At 46.1% G+C, this 14,757-nt stretch overlaps 1 protein-coding gene across 3 annotated transcripts in view; it reads right to left on the bottom strand.

The window, feature by feature from the left end:
- LOC111861820 (transmembrane channel-like protein 3) overlaps window positions 1–14,757 on the bottom strand; it is a 29,640-nt gene that overhangs the window by 10,193 nt on the left and 4,690 nt on the right. For 2 of the 3 annotated variants that reach the window (XM_023846712.2, XM_033750466.1), the window contains exons 3-10: window positions 10,920–11,091; window positions 6,836–7,022; window positions 5,445–5,682; window positions 4,746–4,934; window positions 4,370–4,608; window positions 2,682–2,873; window positions 2,042–2,290; window positions 756–825 (exon numbers count right to left, since the gene is read on the bottom strand). In XM_023846712.2, coding sequence (XP_023702480.1) covers window positions 756–825; window positions 2,042–2,290; window positions 2,682–2,873; window positions 4,370–4,608; window positions 4,746–4,934; window positions 5,445–5,682; window positions 6,836–7,022; window positions 10,920–11,091 — 1,536 coding nt within the window. The remainder of the gene's footprint in view (window positions 1–755; window positions 826–2,041; window positions 2,291–2,681; window positions 2,874–4,369; window positions 4,609–4,745; window positions 4,935–5,444; window positions 5,683–6,835; window positions 7,023–10,919; window positions 11,092–14,757) is intronic. The other variant, XM_033750467.1, reaches the window with a different exon arrangement.

The raw sequence follows: 14,757 nt of genomic DNA, 5'->3' as shown, positions 1-14,757 counted from the left end.
GCCCGATTTTGGATCGTTCCCGACGTTTTTCCTACCCTCCATAAACTTCTTAAACCACTCGAAAACTTGCGTGCGAGATAGACACTGATCACCATATACTTCTGTCAACAAATTGTAAGTTTCAGTGGCAGATTTTCCAAGTTTTGTGAGGAATTTGATGTTAGCACGTTGTTCTGCATTAGCACTCAGCATTATTCCGACGGAGCTCAGAAACACGATCCGCTTCTAACAATGGTCGCGGCCAGACTAACCGATGCACGTGAATGAAACTTTGTGTGACGGTAGAGGGAAGTCCAAGGGTCAATGCCCTACCCTCCTCTTCGTCAATGACGTGGCCGGAAATGAGTCATAAAAGTAATCCGGGTTCTTTATTGCCACACCTTGTATGTTCCTCCCTAAATGTCAGAGAGCAAGTTTCACACCCATACAGAACGACAGGCAAAATTATAGTTTTGTATATATTTTTAGATGATTTTAACTCTTTGTGTTAGTATTTGGTAGAATTCCTTCTTAATTTTTAATTTTTCTAAAAATGCACAGGGAGTGGAGCAGACACCTCATTTGTACCCCACCCTCCTCCTGCCAGAGCCCATGGGCATGAATGACAGAAAGTTGTAAGATACACAGTTTTACTGTTAACCTCACAAGTAACAGGCTTTTGACACTGTGCCACTCTGAACCCATTACACAAAATTCACTGGATTCCATCACCAAAAGCTTAACCATGTATGTTCTAGGATATGAGCATCTCTTACCAGTAAACTTATTTTGCCAAACAGTGCAAAGATCAATGTGTATAAGTTCAGCAGATTGAGAAGCATAATTCTGGAACAGAGAGAGACAATTTGAAACATTAGGCTCTGTATTTATACAGCACAGTAATACAGTTAAAGCTAAATGTGTCTGAAGATAACAGTAAATACTGTATTACTGGTATTTTGGTCACTGTTCATCGTCTTAAGCTTTCCAACCACGACATTTCAGAACTGGACCAGTTTCCATCTTCAGATGGTCCCTACTCAGCTGGGTCCATCTGAAAGAGCCATTCTCAATCACCAATCAGTACTAAGCAGAATATACTTTCTGTTAATGCCAAGCATCATAAGCTTCAGATAGGAACAGAAATTCAGTTCACTATGGAAACAGCACCCAACAATACCCTGTGCTTTGAAACGTACCAAAGCCCAAGGACCGAAAAGTGGTTTGGGATAGGAAACTATATTAACAATACAGACACCAAATGAATATAACAATATAATAATATAATAGTATAATTGATTAGAAAAATACAAACTGCCCCAGATAAGGACGGCACAACGTACAAGCGTCCACCAACTCCGCCGTTAATTTAGTAAACCAAAATTCCAAAAAATAATTTGGGGTCGAGACCAGACTCTTCCACGGCGTGCAGCAGAATGGCCCTCCAGTGTTCAGATGAGCCTCTCAGTCCCTGGTGAAAGGATGAAGGGCGCAAGCGTAGGGCATGTGGAGAGGGGGGAAAGGAAAGAAGGGGGTCTGGTTGAGGGACATGGCGGTGGTTGCTGCCGTTACAGCTTTATGGACACCCTAGTTACCAAAACAGCTGTGCAGAGAAGTTTACAGGAAACCCACTCACAATGAGAGTCATTTTAATTGTTCTGCTGCTAAATCTCATCAAGAAGTTACCTGCTACTTAGGGGTAATGTAGTTATACAAAAACACTCAAATGTTTCTCTCAGATGACATTCAAATAACCACAGGTTTAGATAACATGAAAGCCTGTTCCTTCTGCTAAATATCTGTATGTATGACGTCTGTTGACAGAAGTGTGGTGCTAATTGACTAACAATGAGCCAATGTCTTCAGTTGTGGAAGATTTAATGCAAGTGTAATTTCATTGTGTTTGAAGCATTAAATGAAATCCAACCATCCTTATAATGTAAAAAGCGTCCATGTGTACAATGATCGAGAATAGTTTTTTCTATCGAGTAATGGAAACTATTCAAAACAATGTGATACACACATTTTGAGTAATACGGTATTATCATGGGTATATTCTTACCTCCCCAGCTGAAGCCGAAGTTGTTTTCGAGGATGCAGACCTTCAAAGAAACCTAAAACTTCAAAGATAATGGGATATATGAATGTGATCATTGTGAGAACCATTGTGATCTCATTCTGACGCCACCAGTTCTCGTTTCTGGCAGGTTCTGTTGACCGCTTCACCACTTCCACTACCGCATATGCTGACGCAGCAAGAAGGGCACCAACGACAAAGTTCACCAGAACTCGAAGACCAATAATTCTCCACCTAAACAGAAACACTTCATGAGTGTTGAGATTTTCACAGAACTGATGATTATATGGAGCATGAGGTAGCATAGTTGGTTGAGGCACTATACTACAAGCAAGAAGATCACAGGTTCAATTCCTGATGAGGTTACTGGATATTTTAATTGACATAATCCTTCCAGCTGCACTATGGCCCTGGGGTTGACTCAGCCTCTAACAGAAATGAGTACCAGGAATCTTCCTGGGGGTAAAGGGTGGCCGGTGCATAAGGTTAACAACCTCATCACCATCTGTAAGTCGATTGCCTAGAAAATGTGGGAGCCTCGACATCTCATAACGCTATGGGCCTCCACGGCCTGTTACAGTGACAGCTTTGCCTTTATATATACACATACATATAAGTCTCTTACTCTCGAGCGTTCTTCTTCTTTTCAGCCTCTTCCAGGAGCGCCTCTTTGAAGCCCAAGATGATGGATGCCGTGCGGTTGTGTGCGGTTTCTGCATTACCTATCATATAGTCCCATCCCGTAAACAGTTTCCACGTGAATACACACTCATCATCCTTCTCAGAGAGCTTGCTCATGCGAGAGTTCTCGGCCATCCTGTGGGCAGATCATGCCAGTGTCGAGTACTGTTCATTTAAAAGGGCACATAACCTTTCAGGGGAATACGTGTACCTTGTGGGTAATGTAATGTCGTCTTAGTAACTAGCTAAATCTGTAGGACAAATTCCTTCTGATGGAGCTGACAGTCTAGCAATTCATCACGGGGGCCCTGACTTTTACGGAACACAAGGGATCATCATCAGTCTTCACAAGAACCTACAAGTGGTCCTCACCTAAGCCAGATCAATCCAGTTCACATTTACTTAATTACTCCTTGACTCTACAATTTTTAGGAACCTTGGCCTACTTTAAAGCACATGCCCATTCAACTGTATTATATGCCCCTTGGCTCCATCTGTTCACTTTCAGCTCCCATATATCATTCTCTACATCTTCCAGAAATCTCTATCTGGGCCTTCTCATTATGCTTCTACCTCCTGACTTATTTTTAAAAATGTTATTAGTCCTCATTTGATCCACTCTATTCTCATGCCCCAAGCATACCACAATTCTCTGTTCAATATCTGCTACCAGAACATGGGGTTTATACTTACACTTTATAGTTCCCTCAGTTCTTGGTTAGTTCTTATCCTCCAGAGCCCTTTCTCAGTTACTGCTCCATACCACTCCCTCAAAATTTTACTCTCGTCACATTTAACACAGATCTATCCTCCTTGGTCATTGACCATGTTTCACACCCCTACATCACAAGTGTCAATTTATGGAGTCTCACCTTATGATCAGTTTTCATGGAATGAACTACCTTGTATATCAATGGATACCTGTATTTGTGAATCTTAGCTGGGATCCCAGCTATCCTGATTAAGGTTTCTCATGATTTTCATCAGGCCCCCACAGTAAATTCCAGGACAGTACCTTGATTAGGCCATGACTGCTTCCTCCAAAATCCTTTCCAATTCATCATTCATCAGTGATAGGAAAGCAAAGTAACATAAAAATGAAGTATGTTTCTCTGAAACAAAAACAATATCTTCTACCAAACCACACTGTGTCACATCCAGAAACTGCAGTCCCCACAGCCGTCAGTCTGAGAATCTCAGATCTCACATGTACAGTCAGAGCTATCCTTAGAGAAAATAAACAGATGTAAACCTAGACTTTGTGTAGATTCTAAATGGTTCTGACTATTGCATATAACCCTCAGAATTACTGGGGGTTTCTGGACTGTCCATCATCCGGTATCATAAAAACTAGAAAACACAGCGTTTTGGAAATTGGACCTGTTTCTATCCTCAAATGAGGGGGAGACACCTACTCTGTTGAGTCCCTTAGAAAGAGCTCACCTCAGTTACTGGACCACTCATGTCAGTATACGAGTAACTACAGCTGTACAAATGCCTGAGGCCAGGCTATGTCAAAGGGAGATAAATGGTTGCTGAAACTTTGTGTTCCATGGACAAACTGCAGCAACCCAGTAATTCTGAGTGTTAAATCTGTGTCCCTTCGAAGCCCTTCAATGTAGCACACAGTACCTTCTGAGAGTGGCGACAAAGCTGTAAATATAGACAGCGAGCCCTGTCATGAAGTAGGCGAATGGAAGCCGATATCCACTCCTTGTTCCGTCCCTGTTGGTGTAGTAACCATAGAAGAGGGGGGAGTATCTGAGGACCCCTTCAAAGTCCCACAGAGTTAATAGATTCGTGGCCTTAGCTTTCTCTTCGGGCAACATTTCCTTTCTCTCCCCAGCACTTTTAGGGTCCGCAGTCAGCATCTGAAGCGGGGGAACTGGTGGTAACTTTCATGAGCTGTTAGTTCAACACACTGACTGACATAACACCTCAGAAGACTGTTTTGTTCAGTCACTCCTGTTACAACCTCAAACCTCACGTAATGGAAGTGTGTGATTACCTCAGGGACCGCAATGAATGCAACAAGCAGGACTGTGATCACGAGGTTCACCCAGAACAACCATCGGAGAAACGTGAAGTAGGAGGCCACGACGGAACCAAAATGAGATTCTATCTCCTTGATGCGAAGTTCCCAGGGTATCAGCAGGTTTATCAGGTTTGCCAACTCCCGCTTCAGATACTGCCACTTCTGAAACAAGAGAGCATATCGCATGTGTGCACTCACCTGAATTAGCATTTTCTGTAGTGGGAAGTCAAGTCTGCCCCAGGGGCCATGACACTTCTTGCAGTCCACCACAGAATGCTTCCAGAAGCAAGCACTGAAGGTAATGTTTCTCCTGTGCTGAATTAAGCACTACACCATGAAAAGGAATGGAGGATTGGCTCCATGCACAATTAATCTCAGCACTAAATAGTGGTGAGTATTCAGCTTCACGCCCTAGCCGCCTTACCACCAGGGAAAAGGACTTCGATACTCACTGGAAAAGTGACTGGATGAGCCCAGAGGCGGTCTCCATGCTATGGAGAAGAAAGAAATCTGGTGCTCCTGTCAGAAATCTAACCAATTCCTCGGTCGTACATCCAGTAGCACTGTTCCTACATCAACTCAGCTAAGCCGGTTCTAACAAGGATACTGAATTAATTTTGACCCTAAGTCTCTTCTTGTCTTCAGGCCAGAAAGGAATCTTGAGACGCAAACCTTGACTAGGATGATGTTGAAAGATGCGAGGATGTCGCGGGTAGTCTTGCTCTGTGCCAGGCGCTCCTGCAGCTCACCCTCATGTCTCTTCACGTAGGCCTTGGCCTGCTGCACTAGCCGCAACTTGCGGCGCATGCCCCATGGCTGCTGTTTCACACTGCACAGTACTTCCTTGTGCAGACGAAGGTTCTCGTAGATTTGTTCCTGCGTAACACCCTCCTCCACCGAGATAGCAGTGCTGCCAACAAAATCATCTGACACTGACAAGGAGTATTTACTTACTTACTTACTCATGGAGCTGAGCCCTTCTGGAAGAGCCACCAATTCTGCAGCTACTCAAGAATTTCCCAGCATTTTATGTAACCCGAAGGTTCAGTACCATGTTCACAAGAGCCTTCCACTGGTCCCTATCCTGAGCCAGATCAATCCAAGCTGTAACATCCCATCATATCTCTCTAAGATCTATTTTAATATTGTCCACCCACCTACGCCTTGGTCTTCCCAGTGGCCTCTTTCCTTCTGGCCACCATAGTAATATTATGAAGCTGAACGGAGTGGTCTGGAGGAAATTCAGGGTATGCACAGTTCACGTGTCAGCCAAGACACCGAATATTCTCACTGAGGATTTTAATGGTATTCCTCAGTCCCTCCAGGCATACTTCGGGATAAAGCCGCGATTACACCACCACCGCTTCCTTCTAAATCCCTTCAAAATCATCTGACCATCTCACGCCATGTTGTCTCAATATTGAGAGCGTTGTTGAACAACCCACAAAAGAAAAGTTGCAGACCTCTTCTTGGATCTGAGGTTCTCCATCTTGAAAGTGGAAGAGTAAGCCAAGTCCAAGCCAGAAAGCTAATGCAAAAGTGGCCTTCCTCCCCATGCCAGACAACAGGTGTTCCCTCAGTTTCCTACCTGCTTAAGCTGCCATCTAGTTTGGCTTACACTTAAACCTTGAAGATGGAGGCAATATGTTCCTCCGAAACGTCGGACCCTCTCCGAACAACATAGCGTTACAACCCAGAAGACTGTACTGGTAATGAACCTCCTCATTATGCAGTTTTATCCAACCTCCTGTCACAACCATCTCAGGTTCAAATATTCTTCGTTAAGCAGCGCCCTGTTCTCAGACACCCTCAGCCTGGGATCCTCCCTTAGACTGAGAGAAGAACTGTTCCGCGTTTTGTTAATGTATTACTTCGTGCCCTCAATAGACTGGGGACACTCAACACATCGCCGCCATGTTGAAACAACAACAAAAATGTGTTTGAGCTTCTGAGACTGGTAACAATGCTGAGTATTATCTTCTGGGATGTGATGCCATGAAGTCTGGTAGAAGTCCACGGACAATTCGGTGGAACATTGTGCCAGACCAAACTCCGTCACTCACTCGCCAGAACTTGTCGTGAACACAGACGACCGACGCCGGATACCGGAGTGAGCGCTGTCCCCATCCGGAGAAAAGGGCGAAGAGGGACGCCTGGCGCGACGTCTACTCTGTCGTCGGGACGTAGCACGACGCTGGAGGATGGCGCACACACTCGCGGAGTAATCCTCCTCGTCGTCATCTTCAGCATCTGCATCACACAAACATGTCAGGCGTTCTTTCCGTCCCTTCAAGAAATGAAAAAAGTGCAGCTATCCCTGTAACAGTCTTGCGAGACGTCGAGGCTCCCACATTTTCTAGACAATCGGCTCACAGATGGCGGTGAGACTGTCAGCCTCACGCCTAGACCCAGAATGCGATTCACTCTCCTTCCCATAAAGCCGCCTAGTTACTGTAGGGTGTAGTGCCACGTTAACTGTTTTGTTGTTTGTTTAACGATGCTGTTATCACCTCGGACAATACAGCTGCAGAAGGTGACAGAGGAATTCTGAGTTGGAAAAGATTTGGCAGGAAGTGGAAGTGACGTAACTGAGGTAATATTCTAGCATCTGCCTGTAGGGACTGAGGAAAATCGCGAACATCCTCCGTCAGGAATAGGAGGTGCTCCGGCCGACATTCGAACCGAGTGTCTCCCGATTGCAAGTCTACAGAGTTACCGCTAGGGAAAACTGCTCTGCACACACTAATTATGAACCGTGTTGTAGAGATTGAAGTGAATTATTTTGTAATGCCGTTTCATGGTATAATACGATATATTGTTACTCCTAAGAAATGAGTACCGGGAATCTTCCAGGGGTGAAGGGGGCTGGCCGGCGCGTAAGGCTGAAAACTTTACCGCCACCTGTGAGCCGATTGTCAGAAAATGTGGGAGCCTCGACGTCTCACAACCCTGTGGGCCTCCACGGCCTCTTACGGGGAGCTTTGCCTTTTACCGTAACGAGAATCAACAACGTCATAACGACCTCCACGCTCCCAGATATTATACGCACTGAGACCCGCACCGGATGCCATAAAACAGAATCCTTCCATCGTTTCAGGGGTCGTCCAAGTCTTCTCTTTCTCTCCTTCTGGTCGATATTTTTTTTTTTAGTCCTGTTAGAGTCGGTCCTGTCAACGCGATATTTGCCGATATAATGGGCAGGGGGCGGCCCCCCAGTGTCCCTGCTACTCAGCTGTCAACCTCGCATTTCCGTGGCATGCCCTGTTTTCGCCAACGGCGCTGTTGACTTTATGTAGCGAACGAATCGATCTGATTAGGCGCTTCTTACAAAGTGACGAAGAACACCTTACGTAGAGGTCATGTCCGTCCGTCTGTGAGCCAGTATCAGTACATCCTTCGACAGAGTCTCTCAGAACTCGATGCGGGGGGAACATCCAGCAAAATTTCAGTCATACTGATCCTTAACAGTAGTTGGTTGGGGCATTATGCTACAAGGCGGAAGGTCGCGGGTTCGAGTCCCGATGAGGTCATTAGAGTTTTTCAATTGACCTAATCCTTGTAGCCACACTATGGCCCTGGGGTCGACTTAGCCTCTAACAAAAGTGAGTACCAGGAACTTTCCTGGGGGGTAAAGGCGGCCGGCGCGTAAGGCTGACAACCTTACCATTATCTGTGAGCCGATTGCCTAGAAAATGTGAGAGCCTCGACGTCTCACAACCCTATGGGCCTCCATGGCCTGTTACAGGGATAGATTTACTGATCCCTAATAAGGTGTGGTTTATGTACGGGCATAAATGAACTCTTCCATGAAGCATTTGACACGTTTTTCTGATACACGACATCGGAGACTTTGACGAAAACTTAACTGGAACACCCGGACTTCCAACCACATCGCTAGATAATAAAACCTGGTTTACATGGGGGCACTGACGTATTTCCGTAAACTGCTTCACAGATTTCGTTAGAGATTGATATGGGAGGCTTCAAAAAAGAACGACGTCGGGCAATTTTGATTTTCATCCATTTTGATCAATAATAAAGCCTGAGGTGCGCAAGGGCACAAATGGATTCTTCCGCGCATTCCATGAGCAGATCCACACACGTAAGTTTTGACATTTTCACAGCGGTGGCTAAGATGAATGCCATCTTCTGGGGTGTGGCTCCGTGGAGATCATGTGCGAACCGACGTTGCGGAGGAGTGTATCGCCTCAATCTTCAGGGTAGAATAATTCGCCAGCAGAGTGCTCTGTATTGTGGTAGATGTTCACTAAAATTTCACAGGACCACATAACCATCTTCAGTGACAAGAAGTACGCCATGTAAGTAACCAACCTGAAGCGGGCAGCAATCAAAGCGAAACGTATTGTCACGCATAAGGCGTTGCGCGACTAATAATAATCGGTTCTGGAATTGATGATTGGGTTTATTGGTATTCCTGCAGCCACCTGCCAACGCTAGTTCCTCGCTCGCGGATTTTTCTACCCTGAAGATGGATGCGGTACGTTCCTCCGAAACGTGGGTTCGCACAAGATCTATGGGCGGGTGATCAGCTCGTCGCAAGGCCTCTACCTGTACACAAACACAGAAAAATGCACACACGCAAACTAAACATCCATGCCCTGAGTGGGATTCGAACCCACGATCTCGGCTTCCGAGCGAGCGAAGGCAGTGCTTGCTTTAGACCGCTCGGCTACCGTGACCGGCACAGACATCTTTACCTGTGTAGAATTGACGTTATAAGACAGACGAGCCTGTATTCAGGCTATACGTGTGCAATACACTAGAATCGGATGTGTTGCCGCGCCGCGACAGTAAGGCGCACCGTTACGGCTTCAGACCGAAAGACGTAAGGGAACATTGCTTTATGAGAGAAAGCATTGCGCATGTCTCACTCACTCACCTACTGATCTGTGCAACCTTAAAGCAATAAATTATTCATGGGATTCGAGGTCCTCACAGCGGTACGTGTTAAGCTGTAAGAACGTGTGAAGCATAGCTCTGCTTCCTGCCTACTGATCTGTTCTTGTTCGGCTTACGCTTCTACACTGAAGATGGAGGTGACATAGTCCTCCGAAACGTCGGTTGGATTTGGACGGACTACATGGCATTATATCTCAGGTGACAGAATTTATCTGGAACCCACGGAATGAGCGAGAAACGAACCTCAGACAGAAAATTAGGAGGAAGAGAGATTTGGAAACAGGCAAAGTTGTTCCTGTGCTTAACTAATTAAGCACTGCGCCATGAAGACGCATGGATGTAGAGATCCACATTTGCTTGACGTCAGCACTTACTGCAGGTGAGTGATCAGATTCACGCCCCGGCCGCTTTATTCCCGAGGAAAGAGCCCTCTGTAACCATTGGATAATAGGTTGGGTGGGCCCCAAAACTTGTCTGAATGACGTGAGGAGAAAAATCCTGTCCCTACCGGGACTTGAACTCCGAACCCCTGGCCGTCCAGCCAGTAGCCAGTCGCTGTACCGACTGAGCTGTCCCGGCTCCTTGGAAAAAGAGAACCGGGAAAATGGACGACAACAGAATGTTCGTAACAGACACACAAAATGCGAATTTTGCCGAAGGTAAATTAATATAAGTCAAAGAAAATAATATATTTATACGTATGAGACAGTTTATGATTAACAATGTGTGTGTTATTTCCATGGAAACAAGTTGTTCACATCTGCATCCACAGGTGGCAGCCCCAGGCTTGTAACTGTGGCGTCTGTATGACGCAAACGTCTAAAACATCTCTGAGGGTCCGTCATACCTTGTGTAGCCAACCTTATGGCAGAAAAGTCCGTGTGTCCAACGAGATCTCCGGTATGGCGCTCCTAGTTACCATTGTTTGTAGGTTGCACAATCTGATATCGCTTTTCACGAGAACAGTAACACTCACATCTATACCTGACGTTTCTGCTGCTGATGACGTAGACCCAAAGATGTTCTAGACAGAGTATAAGCAAGATCATTGTTTTAAAGTAACACAGATCTAAGTAAGGAGTGAAGGAGATAAAGGTACGAAAGGAACACAGGAAAGGAAGGGAATAAAGAGAGATGAAGACAGGAAATAAACGATTCTCCGTTGAATATCAAAGGATAAGGAACTGAAGAAGAGTGAATGGAGATACGTATCGAATGGTGGACAACCTGTGGCGGTGGGCTCCCTGGGGAAGTGGTCCTTGTCCATGTTGTCGCCGGGTGGGGAGCCCGGATTGAAGACATTCATCCTCACGGAACTGTCGGAGCCGACACTGCGTTCCTCCAGGGCGAACGTCACCGACAGGCGGTCCACTGACGGCTGAGGGGACGCCGGCTCCACCTGCAAAACAGTGACGTAAGCAGCCGTCGCATTGTTCCTGGTTTACTGAGCGCACAGCGTCAAGTGGCAGGATCGGCAAAGGATCTGGAAGGAAGCTGTCGTGGTTAATCGATACACTATTCGTGAATTTGCCTGGAGTTACTGAAGAAAACCACTAAAATGTCAGCATAACGTGAGGGGAGATTCGAACCGAACACCTCTCGAATACGAATACAGAGCGTTTACCTTCATGACAAACACGCTCGATAGCCCCGTATATTCTGGTAGAATTTTACCTAAGTTTATAATTGATGCACACTCGGATTACACAGAGACAGTAAGTTTCTCCGAAACGTCCGTAAACTTCTGCCAGACTACCATGTCCTCACATCCCACAAGGTAATATTGTTCCACGTAGGTAATTATCAATGAGTCATATTCTGACTGGAAACCTGATACAAGACCGCACGACGTCACGCCCAAGAAGAATATGGATTTATATCTCGTGTGCCCAACAGGTAAGCTTAAAATGCACATGTAAATACGAGTACATAAGTAAATAAAAATGGACATATAAATCAACAGACATTACAGCATTTTCTTCGGTATTAACTCCCTTCCGTCCTGCAGGCCACAAGCCTTGGCCTTACTCACGTTAATTCCTCCCACAGTCAGACGCGTCTTTTGAAACGACCCCAAGCTTTAGGGAGAGCCGAAACAGCTCAGTCGGTACAGCGCCTAGAGGACCGGGTTTCGATTCCTGGAAGGGGAAAGACTTTTCTCTACTTCACAGCGTGTACACAAACCATCTAAGATAATTCAAAGATGGTTTAGACAGTGAAGAAAGCAGTCTTCTGGGATGTGGCGCCGTGTAGATATTGTGTTAACGGACATTTCGGAGGAACGTATCGCCTCCATCTTCAGGGTAGAAGAGAAAAGGCGATACCTTCCTCCAAAAGTCTGTTAACACAAGATCTACACGGCGCCACATCCAAGAAGAAGGCGTTCTTCATAGTCACCGCTGCGAAAACCTCAAATCTCACGAGATTTAGTCAGTCAGTCAGTCTTCTTGTTTGTTTTAATTTACCTGCTTAGCTTTCGTACAGTCTCCGGAATGCTGCTTCTTCAATGAACGAAATGTATCGAACGCTTGTTCATTGTTAAATTCATGTCGAAACTACATATTTAGCGCCGTAATTTCCATGGAAATAACTCATTAAAACTCGCTCTAAACCGCATATCGACATATTCAGACTCATAAGGAGCAATACAGAAAATCGGGAAAAAGTATTCACTGCCATTCTTACAACGTCCAAAGGTTTTTGCCTGCGCTCAACACAAATTTCCACCTGAGATCGATAAACAAATCTGCATTTCCACGCCGTTCACTTCCAGTTCTGTGCGCTCGCAAACTGTCACACCGCAAGTCGCCCGACCGAAGCCGTTCACGCGCCTGATCTTACGCGAATGCAACCCGTGTTTCCGTGTACAAATCAGGCGAAACGGATCAATTCACACCTCGGCAAACATCAGCAGCAAGGGACGCACACCACAAGATTCTCGATAGCCTTGAAAAGTAGCCACACCCAATTCTTTCTTACACCCAATTTGAAAATTGTCCGAGCAACACTCATTAATCCGCAGTGAAAAGTAATCCCTGATGCAGTTGGTTTCTGTGTAACTACCTCAGCCCTCGGCAAACATATGTCTCGCAGCTAAAGGACCAATAGCAAACAAGGTCAAGACGCAGCGAGCCGCCCCTCCGCAACAAAGGGAAATCACCCCCCACCCCCAATATAAAGTTGCTTTCTGTACAGGTGGTGAAATAACAGTTATCAACTGAATTGCAGTCAGCGTGTCTCCACGACTCTGATGACGTATGAACAGGGCGCGGAGAGGGGGGGCAGTAGTGGGGTTTGTGGCAATTTACAATTACTCATATTATCAAAGTATACATGAGCTGTTATGCTAATTAATGTCATGTTTAAACATGAAACGGAGACCGTCAGGAGATCAAACACGTTTCGTGTCAGATTGCTCGCAGATAAGAACAGGCACGCAATTCCTTACGTTAAGACTTTATAGGGCCAGATGGCAGGATCACGGATGAATGTTCATTTGCAAAGGATCTGGAAGGAAGCGGTCGTGATTTAATCCAGGTACTATCATGGCACTGCCGGGATAGCGACTGCCTACAGTCTGGACGACTTGGGGGGGGGTCGAAGTTCGAGTCCCGGTAGGGTCAAAAATGTTTCTCTCCTCCACGTAGTCCAGATCGACTCTGGGGTCCACCCAGCCGCCCATCCAATTGGTATCGGGGCCTCTCTCTGGGGGTAAGGCGGCCGGGGCGTGAAGCTCACCACTCAGCTTCAGCTAGTGACGAGTTCAAGGAAATGTGGATCTATACATCCACTCCACCATACACCTTCATGGCGTAGTGATACGAAATATGTACATGGGAAAATAATGCTTTAATGTTAAAGCAGGTGGTAAATATAGTTACCACTGTGATTTATAGGATTAAGGAAAGGAAAGGGTCGAGGAGAAGGAAAATCAGTAACGTGAGCTTACTGTGTTCTGGCATGTGACGCGAGGTTTCTACCCTGAAGATGGAGGCCGTAAGTTCCCCGAGTCGCTGGGAACTTCCACATACGGATTATTATAATGGCAAAAAATACCTTTCCTATAAGGAGCAAGGATAGCACAGCCGGTACATTGACGGATGGTCGCGGTTCAATTCCCGGCAGTGCAAGATTTTCTTCTTCTCCACAGCTTCCACACCGACTCTGGTGCCCACAAAGCCTCCTACCCAATGGGTACCGGGGGGTAAAGCGATCGGAGCGTGAAGCCGACCACTCACCTCAAACCAGTGCCGAGGTCAAGAATGGTGGAGCTATACCTCCACTCCCCCATGTTTTCATGGAGTAGTGCCTAATTAATTAAGCACAGGAATAACTTTACCTTTCCTCATCTCTTCTATAAGAAAAAAGCGTCTAAAATAGACCTCAAAGCCGATGGAATGATTCGTATTTTATAAATAGTCTGCAAGTCCAATAGAAACAAGTTTAAGCAAACGGACTGGGACTGCTACTGGCTTCCGCTCGGAGGAACTCCTGTTCGAAACTTGGTCGGGACACCGGATATTTCGATTGAGCTTCTCCGTGGTTTTACCCTGTCTCTCCAAACAAACGGCGAGAGAGAACCTTAAATTAGGCCACGACCTCTTCCTTCCACGCGACCTTTCCAGTTTATTATTTACCATTTACAACTGATAAGTAGAGGTAAAGTTGCCCCTGTGCTACGTCATGAAGGCGTATGGGGAAGTGGATGTATAGTATCTGGAAGTGAGTGGTCAGCTTCACGTCTCTGCCTCTTTAACCCCGGTACCCATTGAATAGGTTAGGTTGACCCCAGAGCCGGTCTGGACGATATGGAGAAGATAAATTCTTGACCTTACCGGGACTCGAACACCGAGCCCTCGGCAGCCAGTCACTATACCGACTGAGCTATCGCGGCTCCCCTTCAGCTACTAATAATGCCGCTAACCAAAGCAAGCGCCTGTCCGCAAGGTGTGTCACAATTCCCAACTCGTGTGGACAAGTCCGTCTGTGATCGCCTGATTACATTAGGGCGCGGGCGGGCGGCTCATGGCGCAGTGTCACGAACTCTGGCTCTCGGGGGGGGGGG

Source organism: Cryptotermes secundus, unplaced genomic scaffold, assembly GCF_002891405.2.
Source record: "Cryptotermes secundus unplaced genomic scaffold, Csec_1.0 scaffold620, whole genome shotgun sequence".
Classification (NCBI taxonomy): domain Eukaryota; kingdom Metazoa; phylum Arthropoda; class Insecta; order Blattodea; family Kalotermitidae; genus Cryptotermes; species Cryptotermes secundus.
Note: the sequence above shows the minus strand (reverse complement) of the source record. Positions and strands in the feature narration are given on the sequence as shown.